This window comes from Netta rufina (genome assembly GCF_964035555.1).
Source record: "Netta rufina genome assembly, chromosome: 9".
Taxonomy (NCBI): Eukaryota; Metazoa; Chordata; class Aves; order Anseriformes; family Anatidae; genus Netta; species Netta rufina.
In genome coordinates, this window is record NC_140132.1 from 7491130 (window position 1) to 7509574 (window position 18445).

The 18445-nt window shown below is 35.3% G+C and overlaps 1 protein-coding gene across 1 annotated transcript in view; it reads right to left on the bottom strand.

The window, feature by feature from the left end:
* CLSTN2 (calsyntenin 2) overlaps nt 1–17546 on the bottom strand; it is a gene marked incomplete at its 3' end in the record, with an annotated part of 79168 nt that extends 61622 nt beyond the window's left edge. Inside the window, exons 1-3 of the mRNA XM_084292331.1 lie at nt 17371–17546; nt 15339–15547; nt 9041–9190 (exon numbers count right to left, since the gene is read on the bottom strand). Coding sequence (XP_084148457.1) covers nt 9041–9190; nt 15339–15547; nt 17371–17531 — 520 coding nt within the window. The 5' untranslated portion in view covers nt 17532–17546. The remainder of the gene's footprint in view (nt 1–9040; nt 9191–15338; nt 15548–17370) is intronic.
* Nucleotides 17547–18445: the final 899 nt, after the last annotated feature.

Sequence of the window (18445 nt, forward strand, 5' to 3'; positions counted from 1 at the left end):
AAAAATTTTTTTCAGAAAGAGTGCTCTCTAAATACCCCATCATCTTAAACTGGATTAAAAATTTACAAAAACATCTAACAGTCCAGGCAAATGTTTTGAAATGAAGACCATTCTTAAGTCCAGAGTCCAGACAAAGAGGATGGGATGCTGATAGTCTGAATCTCAGAACTTGGACTCTCAGATTTTCTTTGTGATTTGTAATTCAAATGGTAATGACATCGCATTTTGTTCCCATGTGGAAGCTGAGACTTCACGGAGTATTACATGTAATTTTATTAAAATCTTTAGGGCATGTACATCATTGACTAAAAGACAGGTATGACTACTTCGCTGCCTGTGCATACATCAACTGAGTTACTACATTAGTAGCAATTTTCAGATAATAATATTCCATATAAAATTAGATTTGATGTGCAGTATTGTATACATTTGTCTGTAATTGTCAAATTAAATGGTTCCCATAAAATTTCAAGTATCACATAAGGTACATCATTACAATAACAAATTTCTTTTTCCTATCTATTCCATAAACTTGAGGTTAACATTTTTCCAATCAAACAAGAGCAGATTTTTTTTCAAATACATAAGATAAAAATAATTTTCCATTTTGAACAAATGCTAATGATATATGAGTTATTGCTCTTAGTCTCTCATTCACTGTGTTAAAGCATTATAATGCTCTACCCAGAGAGAAAAACAGTGTCTTATATGTACCTGAAACATTTCTGACTACCTCAGCAGCTTTCAGGTTTTCAGCCACTTTCTTGCTTCTCACAAATTAACTGACACTCAAGCAAAATATTCATTATTGTATGTGAGATATAACCGAATTATTAACTGTAACATATCTATTTGAAAACGCACACAACTGCAGTTATATGAAGAATGTCTTACATAAAATGTGCTATATAAAATGCCACTGCTGATAGGGAAGAATAACGGTAGACCTCTGTTTCTGCTGCATGAATTCTTGGACTAGAAGAGGCGTTTCATTTCACAGTATTACCTTTCTACTGGGCAAAAGTGATAATTTGTACCCAGAGATCATAAATCCTGAATATTCTAAACCACTTGCGTTTTTCTCAGCTTTAAATTGTAAAATACCAGTTACACTTGAACTAATATCATTGTATATTGGTCCCTTGCAGCATTACAGACTAATCCTCATCCTAAATTCCACTTGCACTCCTTTTACTGGAGGAAATGGGCCTTCAGTGTGGATTTAGGAAGTCAGCCAAGGATTCCTCCTCCATGCAGAAGGCATTCCCAGGCAGGCACAGAGTTACAGTAGAATATAATATTTGCAATAAGCTGGACAGTCCATAAAGTAGTTATAGCTGTGCTACAAAAAAAGTGCCTTATTTATACAGAATGTGTGCCCATAGCATTTCAGCCTTCCATAGTGTTGAAGCTGAGGCCAGCACTCTCTATATCTCACCACTAGTGAAGTCAGTAAGAAGCTGACAAATGCGTATTTGGAGGTGGGTAAAGGCTGATGTGAGGAGCAATATTGGTTTTATGTTGGAGGGAAACTTGCAGAGACTGCACCACATCTCTCCCAACACGTCAACCCAAATCTGATGGGCTCTTAAAGAACTTCCCATTCAGGGAATGTTGACAGTCCACCTAATATTTTTATCTGCAAACATTTGTTGTGAGACAATAATATGTGATCTAAAGATGTGCTACTCATGGTATCTTTGTGCAGAGATTCTGAAAATAAACGTATTCTTCAGGATATTTTTTTTTTTTTTTGACTACATAGTGCCAGCACTTCTCCCTTAGGTAATTCACAGAAGCTAACACCACAATGCTGCGGAAGCTCTTAGAGCCTTGTTAAGACCATATAAGCACTTTAAGGCTTTACTTTTTTATTTTATTTTAGTTTATTTAGGCTTTGGTTTTTACTGCAATCTAAATATGCTGACTTGGATTTTATTTGTCGTAACATTAGTGGATTCTCAAAACATTGCATAGTCAGGTACCTACTATGAAGAAGAGAAAGGACTCATTGAAGTTTAACTTAAACTTTGGTTTACCATTAATAACAGTTTATACATTCATGGACTTGATCTACTGGCATGAAACACAGGGCTGTTTCTCAAACTCTTGACATCTGGCACAGATTTTTCTAAAAAAAATTATCACCACCTAGTCAAGATATCAACATATGAAATGTGTTTCTTTTAAATAATTGCATCAAATACACAGCACACATCAGCTAACCAATAGCACTCCTCCCTCACATCTGAGCCTGTGGTACCGGATCAGCTATTGTTCTGCTATGCACATTTCAACTGATGTATTGCAGACTTCCATAAGAAATAATGTAAATGTATAGTTTGTGTGGGGTCATAACTCAGAAGCACAATGTATTGTTTTTTCTTTTCCAGTTTCAAACTGCTAGGCAATGCTTTGTACCTGAATTTCCACTTCAAAGTTTTTTTTTTTCTTCCTTTTTAGCAAAACAAACATGGCTAAAAGCTCCTGTGCAGTTTCTCTTGGACTGCATTTTCTCTGTATTTATATATACACATATACATGCATAGAAATATATATATACATATATAAAATGTTCCAATTTAAAAAATAATAAAAAAAAAAATCCAAGGATTTTATTTTCGTATTTGGAAAAAAATGCAAAGACACACAAAGCAATCATCTTATCTGTCCTACTTCCTGATTAACCCTCCTCAAAACTTCTGAAAGAGGAAAATTTTTACTTGTAAAAACAGGAAATGTCAGCCTTGCAAAAGATTTTTCAAGAAATTCTGAATGCTGTTTCCTGACAAAGATTACGGGTGAACAAAATTGTGTTGAAGTTATTTTAATTTTAAACATATCATTAGCATTAAAACAGATCATCTGCTATGCTTTGTCATCTCAGAAGAAAAGTTAGAAAAAAGACCAATTGTGAATGCATGCCTGCCCCTTTCTTAAATAACTTCATTTCTGTGAAGATCCTGAACTACTAAACTAACCAGGTCTGTTCAGGCTAAGCAGTTTCCCATTCATGAAATCAATCATTATACATATGAGTGAATTTGGTAGGTTGTCATCTAGTTACTTGGCCAGAAATCAGCTAGTAAGCATCAGCAGAATACTATTTCCAGGATCCATCAATGTCACTGTTTTCATTCCCTGAAAACCATTTGCTAAGTTTTAAAGGGTCAGACAGTCAGACAGATAGAAAGAACTGCTTTCTCTCTTGGGGATAAAGTAGGCAGCTTTGCAAAGGCTGCCACAGCTCCTATAACTGCTTCCACACATATATTGTGCTAGGAAAGTTTGGAAGAAATTATGCCAAACCAAAGCAAGATTTAATTATCAGCTAGGACCATGCTTCTCGTGCTAGAAAAATGACAAAACTTTCCAAGAGCTTCTTCAAGATAATCTGGTAGAAAAAGATGTGTTTAGAAGGAACTGAATTTTTTATTAATGGTATTTTCCTCTGTTTTAGCAAACATGTTTATATAATATATATATGTACATATATAAGAATAAATATATGAGTAAATATATACATACACTAGCATACATATGTATGAACACATAAAATATGTACAATTTTAACCAACACTGCAAAATAATATTTAAAGTTCTGTTACTCTATGACAGAATAATAAAAAAAATAATAAACAAATCTCGTTTTTACAGTTAATATACAAGCTAGCAACATATAAATGACCAGACCACTAAATCTGATGGCACATACAAATTTATGGATGTTAAATACAAGTGACCTGTTACAGAAATGATAATCAGAAAGCCTGACCTAGTTAAAGCCTCTCCATAGCTAAAGGAAGACAAACTAACTTCCATGGTGCTAAGGAACCATGGTTTGCTAAGACATTTGAGTACAGAACTCATAAGTGTAATTAACAACTAAATACACCTTATGTTTCTGCAACATGCTTATTTTTATTTTTTATTTTTAAACAAAGCGAGAAAGACAGAAATTTGAACTAGTGCAGGACAGTGGTAAATTTTTCTCTTGCAGGAGATAGTAAACCACAGTGAAATAACTGTTGTGTCTGAACTGGAGATACATGATACTGAATACACCGTTGAATGATAAAACAAAAAGTCCTAATGGTGGGGACTTGGCATAGCCAAATAATCATATGAGAAAGTAAATACAGGAAAAAACAGCAAAGGTTAAACAATTATTTGGTGTGAGATTGCATTTGAATAATAATAAGTATCTGCTGCAACAACCCAGGTATCGGGGTCTAAAGTCTATTAATAAGCCCTGATGAGCCTACATTAAGACTCACCTGGGGTTTCCACTAACACCCATGGGCACAGGAGCTGACACAAAGTGCCAGTTCATTCTCAGGAACTTCTTCAGTGAACTGGTGTCACCACTAAAGAATGAGACATGGGAAAAGAGCTGATTCCACTAAGTTAACAGCATGCCCATAAAACACCAGTCTGATATAGCCAGGAAAAAAAATAAATAAAATCTGATTATATATCACAATGTTTTTCTAGGAAAAGGCCATGGTAAAATAAACATGAAAACCCCTATCTGGAATGTTCATGGAAGATGTATTTAGCTGTAATCTGTATATAGAATTAGCTGAGAAAAGATGTTTCCATCTTCAAAGTGAGATTGAAATAGATATGATGGCTTTCTCTGTGTATGTCTGGTAAGCAAATAGAGCAAGAAGAACAATATGATAGAAGTACTGCAAATGAGTATAAACCTACGTAAATTTTGAGCCCCCGAACTAGAGATACTCACTAATTCAGTTAATTTTCAAATGCCTGAAACAGATAAGACTGAGTATTCCACTAAATAGCGTGATTTAAGTTAACAGCTCAATATGTGCATTTCGTTATGATTACCCAGGTTTAAGGACATATGGCTAATGCATGCACAGCAGCTCCAAGACTTGAGTGGCATCAAGCAGTAGCTTTTATTCAAAAAAAAGGGCAAATATCTAATAAATATTAAGATGACAAAAGCATTGCATTTTAAACTGCTAGGTATGTGCACAACAAGAACAGAAGTAAATTTACATTTACTACAGAAAATATTTGTGTCTTTGAAATTGTTCCTAAGGACTAGGAATATTATTCTCATGTATGGTTTCTGTACTTGACCAAACCCCTCTCTTTCCCTCACAATAACCAATTGCTTTAGTAATCATATTTCTCCTTGTTAAGAGCAAAAGCAGAGATGGTTTTGCTTTTTCTCTGTGATTGGGTTTTACTAGAAAGCCCACATGAATACCGTTTTAAAAATCACTCACAGTGCCTTCTGAAAATACTATCTATGAAGTATGTGGATTCACAAGTGATCTAAGATCACTCCACTACTAAAAGAGAAGCAGCCCTTCTCTGAACAAAGAAGGAGACTATACTTCAGAAGGATAAGCAAGCTGTGAACTTTTCATGGTCTCTGAATGACTAGTCAACATGAAAGAGGTGGTAGGAATGTGCCTTTTGGTGGTGGCAAAGCCCTACATCCCCTTAATGAGTCCTACATGCCTTAAAAAGGAATGGGCAATATCATTATAAAAACATCTAACAAGAGTAGTTAATGCGTCAATTTATTAGGTAGATAAATACAAATTTTCAGCTTCCTTAGGACACCAACACCATTTTGGAATAGTCTGCTCAGAATGTCCAATGTGAGTTCGGGTCAGGTTTATTTCTGAAAGAGCTTGTAATTTACTGACAATGCCTGTGTGAGAATGGTTGTTGATGGTAGATTAATGCTCATCTTCATCAAGACTAAGGAAGTAGATGCTAGAATGCTGTGGTTTAATCTGGCTGGCAGCTAAGCACCACACAGCCCTTTGCTCACCCTCCTCCCTCCTTCCCTCTCCAGAATGGGGGAGAGAATCCGAAAAAAATGAAAGCCTGTGGGTTGAGATAAAGACAGTTTATTAGGACAGAAAAGAAAGGAAAATAATAATGATAATAGTACTACTAATAATAGTGTGTACAAAACAAGTGATACACAATGCAATTGCTCACCACCTGCTGACCAATGCCCTACCTATTCCCAAGCAGCCAGTCTTTGCACCCCGGCCAGCCCCCTCCACACTAGTTGTTCAGCATGACACCTTGAATGCTATTAGAATTGTTCTCTGTCAAAGCGAAAATCATTTAAAGGATGGCACCCAGGCCTATTGAGTCTTATTTGCTCTGCTATACATTCTTGTCATATGGCCTTGTCCTCTAGAAACAGGAATAATTTTGTATGTTGTTCTGCGTACACCAAGTCTTTGCTGTCTCACCCTTCTGCAGTAGAGGTTATCAGAAGAGTGTCTGTGATGGCACTGAAACTTCTAACATTTAATTTATTAGACCATCTCTATTCATGATATTCATGTGAAGAACTGCACAGTGTTTCAGATTACTAAAGCTAATAACTTTTAAGAACAGCCATTGTTATAAAAGTGAATTTCCAAGTATTTATTTGCTCAAGCTAACACTGAAGAACAAGAAAAAATCATATTTTGTCAAGTTTTATATTATAGCCAAAGGCTCAGAATATTTCTCTTCTGTCAAGCAAAACGCTATTGTAGCTTTCTTAGTCATCTAGTCTTCAAATATATCATTATTGCAAAGATGATGGAGCATACCTGCTAGCTGTCTCTCTGGGGAGAGGTCACAGAGTGACAGACGCAGGGAAGTAAGAACACTGTAAGTGTAAGTACTCTCTAAGTACTGGAAATACTAAAGGTTTTGTTTATTTATTTATTTATTTATTTTTCTAGTGACAGTTAATTTTTACAGATGTTGGTTCAAAGTGAAAAACACCACAAGCTGTGCAACTATCTTTACCTTTAAAAATAAGTAGGCATAAAAAAATCTCTAAAAGCAATGTACACATTTCTGTATACAAGTATTTCATTGCATCTTTCAAATTATAATTAATGATGTGATGATTAAGAACTAATGCCATATACCCAATAGTTTAGTTAAGGACCTTATACCCTGAGTAGGCAAGTATTGTCCACTTGTACTGTGTGTAATTCAACATGGAAACATGCCAGTGAAATGAAGCAGGCATCTTTCTGACAGATAGAAAAGTACAATTCAACAAGCATGGAATAAGCCAGAGCAGAACCTATTTGATATTTACGCCCTGCCTACGATAAACTTTAAGACATCATAAAACTTTGCCAGACCAGTAGGAAGAAAGACCGTGCCAAATTGCCACAGAAGTAAAAAATCCAAATTCAAGCACAATGAAAGCCCAAATTCAAGCAACTTTAGACAAGCTGCTTGAAACTTTATCATGGATTACATTTTTTTTTTTTTTAAGAGATGTTGCTCCCTGTTTGATGTTTTTTTTTTTGTTTCCTTCCATTTTTTACTTTTTTTAACCCAAACAAGATGAACAGTCTATTTTTCTACTATCACATATTAAAAATTACAACCTGGCAGCCCTTTATATTAAATACCTGAAAGTTTGTCTAACAAACAACCAACATACAGCTGACTTCTAAGAAAGTATAATTTTTGTATGCATAAAATAATAGTTCAATTCCAGCTTTTGCATTAAAGCCTTAAATGGCTTGCAAAGACTTCAGACAATTGAAAATAAACAAAGCATAATGAAAACAAAAAACCTGATGTGAGTTTGTTTGTATTACTTTCATTGGCAACCTGTTATCTATATGTACCTGATGGGACCATCAATAACCATCTATACTATATTTGATGCTGGAACTATGAAGTAAGTATGACAATAGTGGGTAGTATAAACGTATCATTAATGAGGTCTCTTTGCAGAAATTATCCAGTTAATAAAATATTAAAGTGGAAATTATGTGGAAACTACTAATCAACAATTGCACTGATTCTAATACAAATTCCAACCTAGAATGTATATTTCATTCATTTGCAATGGCTCCATAAAGTAGGAACAGAACATTTCCATAGTGTAAAGATACTGTATTGGTTTTATAGCATAAGTCATGAGTTTTAGAACAATAAGATCTGTTTAAGATATGCAAATAAGTTGTGTATATATATATATATATATATTTTTTTTAATAAAAATGCTCTTCAAAATACTTGGGGGGTGGAGGCAGCTAATACATTCCTGAGAAATTAAAATATTTTAAATGAAGACTCTGAATATTAAATTATATTATAGATTTATGCCAGTGTGAAATCCTTTATACAGGGGGGTGCCTTACTTTACAAAGAAAATGCTTTTTATTTTTTTGGTGTTTGTTCAACAAATTTGTCTTCATGTGTAACAACCGAACTGAATTTTTTCCTTCTCATTTGTTCTCTTTAAAAATTACAATTTTGAAGCTCAGGTTAGTCCCAGATAACATCTGCATCATAAACCCATCATAAGGGTTATATCAAGTTACTTTTTTTTTCTAATCCAGCCTTTGTTTTCATCTTAATTCCTTATAATTTGTGGTGTATCTGTCTTCTCAACATATCACTAGTTGGGTTTTCACCATTTTAGACAGTAGATTGCAGCTCCTTAAAACCCCTTTAAAAAATAATAATAAAAAATATAAATATATATATATATATATATATATATATACACCTACTGAAATTTCTCAATACGAAGACAGTAATCTGGATAAAACATGCCTTTCATACCTACTACTGGTTGAGCATGCCTTGACTCATGCATTTGTGCATGCATACAGAAGACATTTCCATATTGGAATAATATAATCTGAAATCCTCTGGTCCAGACAGGAAAAGTACCTTGTCATGGTGGCTCCAAAACGTTTATTTAAAGGAGCAGTAGGAGAAAAGCAAACCAGAAACATTTTTTAACCTTTCTGTATATTCAGCCTTTTTTGTGTTTGATTTTTGGTTCTGACTAAAGAAATACTGCAAATCTAACCAACTATGGGATTGTTATGCACATTTTTAACAGGCTCAGAATAAAGTAAACAAAAGAAATAACAACAGTTTTCTATACCATTGCAATAAAGACCATAGTTTCTCCTTACTGTGTATGTGAGGGGAAAAAAAATGGCAAAGAAAAATACTTAAAAAATAAAAATAACTTTAAAATATATAAACTATAAAACCTTACCTTGCCAGCCTGGTTTGCACACTGGTTTTACATTAACTCGTACTAAGACATCATCTCTTGCATGTTTTTGCCCACAGTCAAACGCTGTTACCATTATCTCGTACTGATGCTGCTTATCATAGTTCAGCTTCTCAGTGTTTCTGATGTTACCTATAGAATCAATACAAGACAACATTCAACAATTCTTGGCTAAGCATATACAGATTATAATAGCTGATTAACCATGAATGTTGTGTAATCTGAAAGCTCTTTGGAGCACATTCACAGGCAGGACAATTACAAGGAGTGGGTAGTACTTTCTTTCTATCCAGCAGACAAATGAAGAAGTTATTAGGCAAACTATAACATTCTTTACTAATGCTAAGGATTTACATGGGCATATTTGAATTAGAACACATCTGCACAACAACATTTTCTGAAGACTAGACTATTTAGTAGTTTCATCTTTGCATCTAAAGCATGAGTAGATGCAACCGTATTTTTCACATCTTCCCAGAATACACTGCCTTAATGTGGCAGCTGCATTTGCACTCTTGAGCTGCATTGGTGAATGTATCTCCAGCCTAAGTATATTTCCTCCCTAAAGTTGTTACCCTTTAAGTCAGAGAGATTTTTAGTCCTTTAACCCCTTTCCCTGGGTTCTAAAAATAAGGTGCAGAATCACCTTCCAAATAATGCTCAGTTGTATTTGATATGACAGCACTGAGCTATCACATGGAAAACAGAACTCAGAAACAACAAATTATCTGCTGATCCTGACACATGTGTGAAGGTGGTAAATCACCTGTTTTATGATCAAAGAAATAACTTTCACAAGGAAATGTCTTTCTCGGAGTATTTCTCCAGGCTTGGAAGATTACTGTGCACCTGTATGTTCATGTAATTAACAAGTTCAGCATTTTAATTATGTTCTTTTCCACTGAAATGCAGTTATTGTTCAAACCAAAATCTGAGACTGTTTAGAATATGTTGCATGCTTGCGCTGGGCTGCTATACCACCTCTCTGGATGCTTACTCTGAACAAATGCTCCACTAAACTGCCTTTAAGTACAGATGTGCAAAATCAGTTGGGCCAAATTTGGAGTGAGGAGCACCCAGATCTTCAAATTTAGTAAAATACAGTGGTCTGATTTCCAACAGATGCTGGTCAAAGTATGTCATCGACACTGCTTTCTTTCTCATCTAAATGAATACAGGCTGGACACTTGGGTGGAGAGGAACCTCATGAGGTTCAACAAGGGCAAGTGCAGGCTCATGCACAGGGGAAGGAATAATCCCAGACACTAGTGTGAGTTGGCAGCTGACCTGCTGGAGAGCAGCTCTGTGGAGAGGGACCTGGTGGTCATGGCAGACAGCAAGTTAAACTTGAGCCAGCAGTATGCCCTTGTGGCCAAGAAGGCCAATGGATCCTAGCCTGCATCAGGAGGAGTGTGGAGAGCAGGTCGAGAGGTGATCCTCCCCCTTGCTCAGCACTGTTGAGGCCACACCTGGACAGGGAACAGTGTGGGAAAAGCCCTATCTTCATTTCTGTATCTCAAATGGAGAAGCAGAAAGTCCTGATGAAGGACAGTATGGAAACAGTACTACAGCTGTATCCTACAGCTTCCTTAATTCTCTTTCACAGGCACCTTGCCAGGCATTCTTAAGTCTGCCATGCATCTTCCCAACACAAATCCAACTGCACAAACGGTACCAACTACTTAGTTATTTTTGAGTTAGTAATTAGCAAAACAACAGAAACCTAATCTACCCATTTTACTGTCTTGAGTTGCTTCATTAGTACCTACTTAAGAGGATTTGGTGCCGAACTGGCACTACATACTTAACTATTCACTTAGTATCTGCTCAGTTGTTCTTTCTTTTCTGCATTTTATTTTACATGAATCTTTTATAATTTCCTATTTAGTTCTCCTTGGCATTATTTTAGTCCACAATCCTCAGAGAGAACTCAAGAAACCAAAGCTGGCTAAGCTGACATTAGCAGACTGCTAGAATTTGTTTGGCCCATTAGCTGTCCGCTAAGATTTAAAAATCATACAACGTATTTACATTTCATTAAATCTATCTTCCAAAGTTTGTACTTCATTATGGTCTTTTATGATTTGGTCTACAAAAATTCTGACTATTAGGTGTTATTCTGGAAGGTCATTTGGATGTCTTGTATATGCTACTAAATAGTTTATTGATTTCCTAATTATTCAATTTTTCTGTTAACTCTGATACTTTATGCTACTTTATTTTACAATTTAATCAATATGATTAAAAAGTAGATGGACAATGAGTACTATAAATACAGACTAATTAATGTTTTAGAGATGACAGACTGAAAATTCCTATTTTCATCTCATCCACAAATTAAAGGGTAATCAATAAAAAAGGAAATTTTAATGGGGGAAGTAAGTACTTCTCTACACAGTTCACAATTACCCTGTAAATTCAATTTTCTTCAGTCCTTCTAAATCTCTGCCTTTTCCTGGAAATAGCCAGAGGTATAACAGATTTAAAAACAAAACAAAATCAGGTAAGCAACAACAGAAATATCAATATTTCCATATGAGGGCACACACAGCTACACTTCTATTTCTTCATGGTCAGTCTGGGGGATAGTTTGATGCAGACGTTCCTATTTTATGGGTGTCTTTCATCTTATTTCGGAGCAGTTACAAGAACGGGGGAAAGACTTGACTAGTTTACGAATGCAATTCCCTTTTGAATTTCCTTCTTACTCCCTGTAAGTATAGGAATGATAAGACAACCCCCTAACCCATACCAGAGACTAGGACTAGTGCTGGTGCATGAATGGCTTCTTGCTTCAGCCTGCTCACAGGAGCAACAGTTCAACAGCCCCAGATGCCAAGAGCCAGCAAGAACTGTATTGGAGCATTCATCAACTGGAGGATTAGAATGACTTCTCAGAAGCGTGCACTTTTAATAATAGATAGATAATAGAAAGAAACTGGCTTAATAAACAAACAAGAGCCACATGTAAATGCTTAACTATAAATTTTCAGGTTTCTGGTAATACCAGATTTGCAAGGCTCCTGACACAGATCTCAGCATTGGAAAGGTGATCTTGAGAGACTGCCCAGGTCTGCTTTAAAAAAATATCTTTCAAAAGATACATGATTTGACAGAACCTGTACTGACTGGACAGATAATTCAGTAATTCATCTTCATATAGAGCAATCTGAATATGTATTTCTAAATGTGATAGACAAGCATTGTAATACCCATTTTAAAGATGAGGAAGCTAAGTCATAAACAGATATTAAACATATTCTCCAAGATCAGAGAGCAGGTCAGAGCCATAAGGGTATTTGTGTATACATCTGAATTCTCTAACCATTTGACCATGTCCCTTGACAAGACAGAAAATATATAAAAATGTTGTTCTGTTGACATTACAAATAAGTCCAGGAAATGTGGCTTAATTAATCTGTTACTTGAAAAAAAAGCCTAGGCAATATGGATAGGATGGTAACAGAACTGATGACAACTGCTAAGACAACTAGACGGAACTGTATGTAAAAGTCTCTTTAAAGCATATTGTATCTTATACCCTTAGACCTAGTTCTCTGCATAGCAAAGCATAGACTTGTCCTTTGCTATTGCATGAATGTATTCTACAACCAAGAGTTTATTATCTTGCATGTTATGCGCACCATATACAAAAGGGTCGGTTGTGTGAGTACTGTGCTTTTTTAAAGCAATTTTATTCACATGCAAAGCAGCAAAGTTGCCAAATATAAATGGGAAACGTTATGTTACCTAGCTTGAAATGCGTAAGCTGCTAAGGTCTACAAAATCTACACTGGAGCTGAATGCTGCTTTCTGTGCCTATTAATTCACACCTTGAACAGTTTGGTGATGTGAAGTAGACTGTGTACTGCTGCAGTCCAAAGGGTTCTCTGTTTCTGCAAATGCTGCCCAATGCACAGTGCAATTTTTCAAGACAACAAAAATGTTCACCGGATTGAACTAGAAACAAGAATTAATTTTTGCCTAAAAAGGGAAAAATGTGCCAAAAGGCAAAAGCTGATGAATAGCATGTTCATCTTTTTCAACGTCTGTGTTAATGATTGTTTTTTTGGGTTGGCGGTGAAAAAAAAATCCCACCATCTGGAACTGATAATGGCATATTTTCATTGCCCCCCACCCCCTACTTCTGGGGCTCTCTGCAATATTTAGATTTGATTTGAAGCATCTGATCAAATACTCATTCTGGGAAATGAAATTCTACATCTATGTTACTGGAAAGTGAGAAAAACAATCAATTCCAAATGACACAATGACATGACTTTCACTAGAAGAAAGACCCTAGATTTACTTTTTTTCATGATGGTTGAAAAACTATAAACAAAATCCTAATTAGCACAGCATTAACAGCCACAGTCCCAAGCATCTCATACATCTATTTTAATACATCCCATAGGTAACAAAAATGGGAACAATGCCAAAGAAAAAAATCAGAGAAAGTTCGTATCTGCTGGCACAGAGAGATATCTGAGCAGTGATGTGTTGGAACTAGACAACATATTTCTGTCGCAAAATAAAAGTGCAACCATCTATTCTCTGTCTCTAGTCCCAGTGGTCTTAAGCAATTACCATTATCTAAAAAAATTGCAAATTAGACTGCAATTAGTGTTGATTGTGGCAGCAGTGTTCTTTTAGTGAATAAATAGATCAAAAAGTTATTAATTGAATTCAAGACCATAAAACTGCAAGGTTTTACAACCTCATTCCAATTATTCACTTTTATTCACTGCAGGCTTTAAAGTCATCTTTAAGTCAATTTCTCTTTGCCTTTGCTGGAAAGCAGGTCACAAGCACGTAGGGACAAATATGTAACCAAAAACTCCTGACACTTCACATGCTTTTGATCATACCTCCAACTGAAAGGAAGCCATAATCACACATGAACCACCTGCACTGTGTGATAACAGCTGAAAAGGTATAAACAATTGGAATGTCCGTTCCATATCATACTCATCTCTTTTACTTAACTATGATAAGTCACAACCCTATTTATGAAACTGCCTGCAATTCCGGTAAGTAACCAGCCCCATACTGCAGAGTACCTTGGACCTTTGGAAAGAGAAGGGTTTCAAACAAACGTGGAGGACTTCCTTTTATGACAACCCAGGAAATCTCACCATTAGCAAAAAAAATAAAATAAAATAAAAAATCCACAAATAGGAAAAGTTGCAAGGGAATGGCACACAAACATCTGCTTCCAGATGCCTCACTTCCTGGATAAAATCATTTGTGCTATTGCTCCGACAAAATATTATTGTGCCAGCTGAACTCATTTACTTAAGCAGAGATGTATTCGTTATGATCACACCCCATATATAGTATAAAGAATGCTTGCCTCCCAGTGACAGAATTATAAGAAGCTTTTTTTTTCCCAATGTCATTTATATTTTATTGATGCTAACAGGTTATTATCTTTTGAAGCTCAACTGTACATCATGCAAGAGCTGTGCAAATAAAGTTGAATCATTTTTGAGTAGGTTGAATCATTTTTTATAAAAGGCTTTTTATAAAACATCCCAACATGAAAATGACTTCTTAGATAAAATGTAGCTACATGCATGTTTTCAATTTCCAAATTGGACAAAAATCAGATTTAATTTCCAAAAAGTATTCTCCTCCTAGATACAACATGGATTAAATGATTCTGTTAGGAAAGATAAATAAGAGAATTGCTGGGTATACACACAGGGTGCTTGTTTGGGGGAAACAAGTTCTGTATGCATAGGAATATACATTTTGAATTTCTGCACAAGTGCACATATGAATATCATTAACAAAGGACAGTGACATGAACTTTTCTTTTGATACCTTTTTCCTTTGAAAAACAATGTGTGCTGCACACGTAGCACAACTGTCCAAGGTAAATCATGGGTCTCTGCTCCAGGTATAGAGAAAGCAGCACTCATATCTACAAAGTGAAATACCATCTCTTGGATGGGAAACCAGATCTGAGACGATTAAGAGAACAGCCTGAGTGGCAGAGAAAGATATTGTCCAAAACCTTTTTTTTTTTTTTTTTTTTTTTTTTTTTTAATTGTCATGATAAATTACTGTGGCACTTTCTAACCACATCATATATAAAAGAAATACAATTTTCCAGTATTACAGTTCCTTCATTCTCAAAGATGAGAACAGGTCTATTTTCTTGAGTTAGAATTCAAAGAGCCAGATTATCAACTGGTATCAAATGCTGATTATACTATTTACAGAAATTACTGTTACCTGTCCCATAACTTACAATTGGATATTTCTCCATACTCACCATTTCTGTCAATGGCAAAAGGAACATCTGTCGTGACAATTTCATAATTGCAGATCTGGCTATACTGTGGAGAACAGTCCTCGTCCATAGCTTCTACCTGCAGTATGCTATCATAGATCTTTCCCTCCGTCACAGTGGCCTTATACACACTCTCCTTGAAAGCTGGTGAAAACTCATTGACATCCTTCACCTGGATATGGACCACTGCCCTAGAATAGGTAAATAATCAAAGAGAAAAATCAGATTAGCATGACTTTAAGTAAGAACATATTATTAACACTTTGTTTTCATAACAATTGATAAGACTAACAAGAAATATCTAGAAACCCATGTCAACATTTGCTAAAATGAAATATTCTTGAATTTCTGTTTAATTTACCCAATTTAATATCTTAACTGGCACTAGATAAAATGTGCTAGAAAGTGGAAAAAGAAGTGGATTACAGTACTATTAAAAATTCATTAAAAATGATCAGTTTGTGAACACTTCATTATTAAATAAGCCTTTCACCTTCTGCTACTTATAATTACCTAATGCCTTAATTAGCTACAATATTTGCAATTTGCCTTCTAAAGGAAAGAGTAGTGACAGTATTCATAACTGAAATGTTTCATGGCTTTTAAAGAGGCAAATTATGCACTATGACCCATGCACTGATGTAGGCCTGAGCTTCTCTGGTAAATCCCAAGACCCTCATTTACGTACAAATCTAAGGATTGGATCCTTGCTGTTGGCATCTCTCATTAAGATAATAACCATGCCACATTATCAATATGTGCATTGTGGTAAACTTTTGAGGGTCAAAAATAAGAGATCTTCTGCATTAATGTACAAACTCTAAAGGCTTTCTATTGAATGAGACTAATGCCTGGTTGGATAGGAAGAATAGAAGAGGGACAGAGAAATGAAGGGACATTCTAGATCAATGGCAAAGCCAGGAATAAATACTGGGACTCAAACAGCATAGCTTAACGTGTGGTTTACTACACAAACCAGAGAAAATATAAAAATGGCTGGTCCCAGTGGGACAGATTTCATTCTGGCCACCATTAGACTAAAATATTCCAAGTCTAACACTTTCTAGCTTGTTACTGACATGAGGGAAAAACACAATAACATTTAAAAACATGAAACAGAAACTGTTTCTGAGACTTGATGTTTATTTGATTTTGCAGACTTCCTTCTAGATGTGTACTCTTTTAAAATACCATAAAAGAGTTTGGAATGCATAATAAAACTGATTAGTTTTTTTAATTGTCATGTATCCTGGATGAACAAAAGGAAGAACTATTACTACTAATCATTTATTTAAGTGGCTCTTAGCAAAATGAACAATCTGTATAACAGTTATGCATCTATACGTGATTTATTTTAATCTTCAATGACAAATGGCCTAGAGCTTGGTTTCATGAATTGAAAGGGGAAAAGGGTACTGTCTTACTTAAGGTTATGAAACAAATTGGCTCCACAGTAAAAAGTGCCACCTATTAACCTTTAATACCCTCTCTTCCAGGGGATTTGAATTCCTCTGGGACTTGCTGTTCAAAAGCCGAGGTTAGAAACACACTGTGCAAAGGCAACACTGCTGTAGATAATACACATACTAAACAATGGGCAATTTTCCCTTTTCCTACCATTTGAAATGAGATAAACTGAGAGAAAACCTATTTAAAATTTATAAATATCAATTAAAACCTAGCTTCCATGTCCTGTATGATCTGTTTGGTCAACGTATTTAATGTGAAAGCAAGAATGGAAAAATATACAAAAACTCCACTTGAACAGTGATCCTATTAAAAAGTTCAGCTGGAGCCAATGCAGAATGGGTCAAACTGCAAGAGGCAAAAAAGAAAAATATTTTCTAACAGGAAATAGGAAAAAATAAGTGTATTAACTATTGCAATGATGAATTATTTTGGTTTGCTTTCTTTCTACCTGACTACAATACAAATTGAAAGGGCCCTTTAATCTGATCTGTACTGCAGAGCGAACGCATAACAAACAAACAAAAAACAAGTCATTTTCACCCACTTGTGAGATTTCTTCCAGTTTGTTCCACTTGGTCCTGATCCACAGTCATAGGCCTGTATGATGAATGTATATTCCTTCTGCAGTTCACAGTCAATAGGACTTTTTGCTCGAAGACGACCTTCTCCAGATGTCTTGTTTAGCACAACAGCCTCAAAGGGCATTTCTTGTCCATGGATTTTAAAAGCACAGATCTCACCTGTGAGAAGTAAGATAAATAAGATAACAGATATATTAAAGTATTGTAATATACGTATAAAAATAATATAAAACAATCACAACAATGATAATCTTATGCATTAGAGTGACAGTGGAGATATCAGCATTCGTTTGTATTTCATGCACTGATGGGGTAGTATAGACTCAGGTATCAGTTTATAATGTATCTAAAAGGGATGGTGGCCACATACTTGTGGACTGTTACGTGATGAGTGCAGCTCTGGTCATGTCCTTTCCTCTTCTCCTGTCATTACAAAATCGTTTCTTAAAGCCCTACAGACCATTCCCTAGATACGGCACAAAGCTAAATTTTTAGCTATGTTAAGAAGACTGTATTTACTTAAAAAAAAAAAAAAATAGCAGAAAGAAAAATAGAGAGTATTTTAGAGGTGGTATTTTCTAACTGCTGTCACTCCTTCCTTGACACACTTGAACTGGCAGGTGGTAGCAGATGTTCAGATTCTTGCAGTTTAGCTCCCAACAGTGAAAAAATTAATGATGCAGAACACAGGCACGTTCAAAATACATCTTGCTTTATTTACACACATATATCATCTTTGAAACAGAAGTAGTAAAAAGAACACAGACATGTGTCCCTTTTGGACACTGCAGTCACCCACCCACATTCACATACCCATACATGAATGCCTTTTTGTCAGCAACTCACTCTGCCTCCAAACTGCCTCCTAACATAATAGATCCATAGCTTCTCTCAGAGGAATACTATGTAACAAAACAGATGATATAGCAAGGACTAAAAAATTGATCTGGACACAAAAGACAACATTAAAAAATGATAAAATATCTCAAAGGAAAAAAAATATACAACAATTTCTGGTGATGCTTTTATTTTTTCACC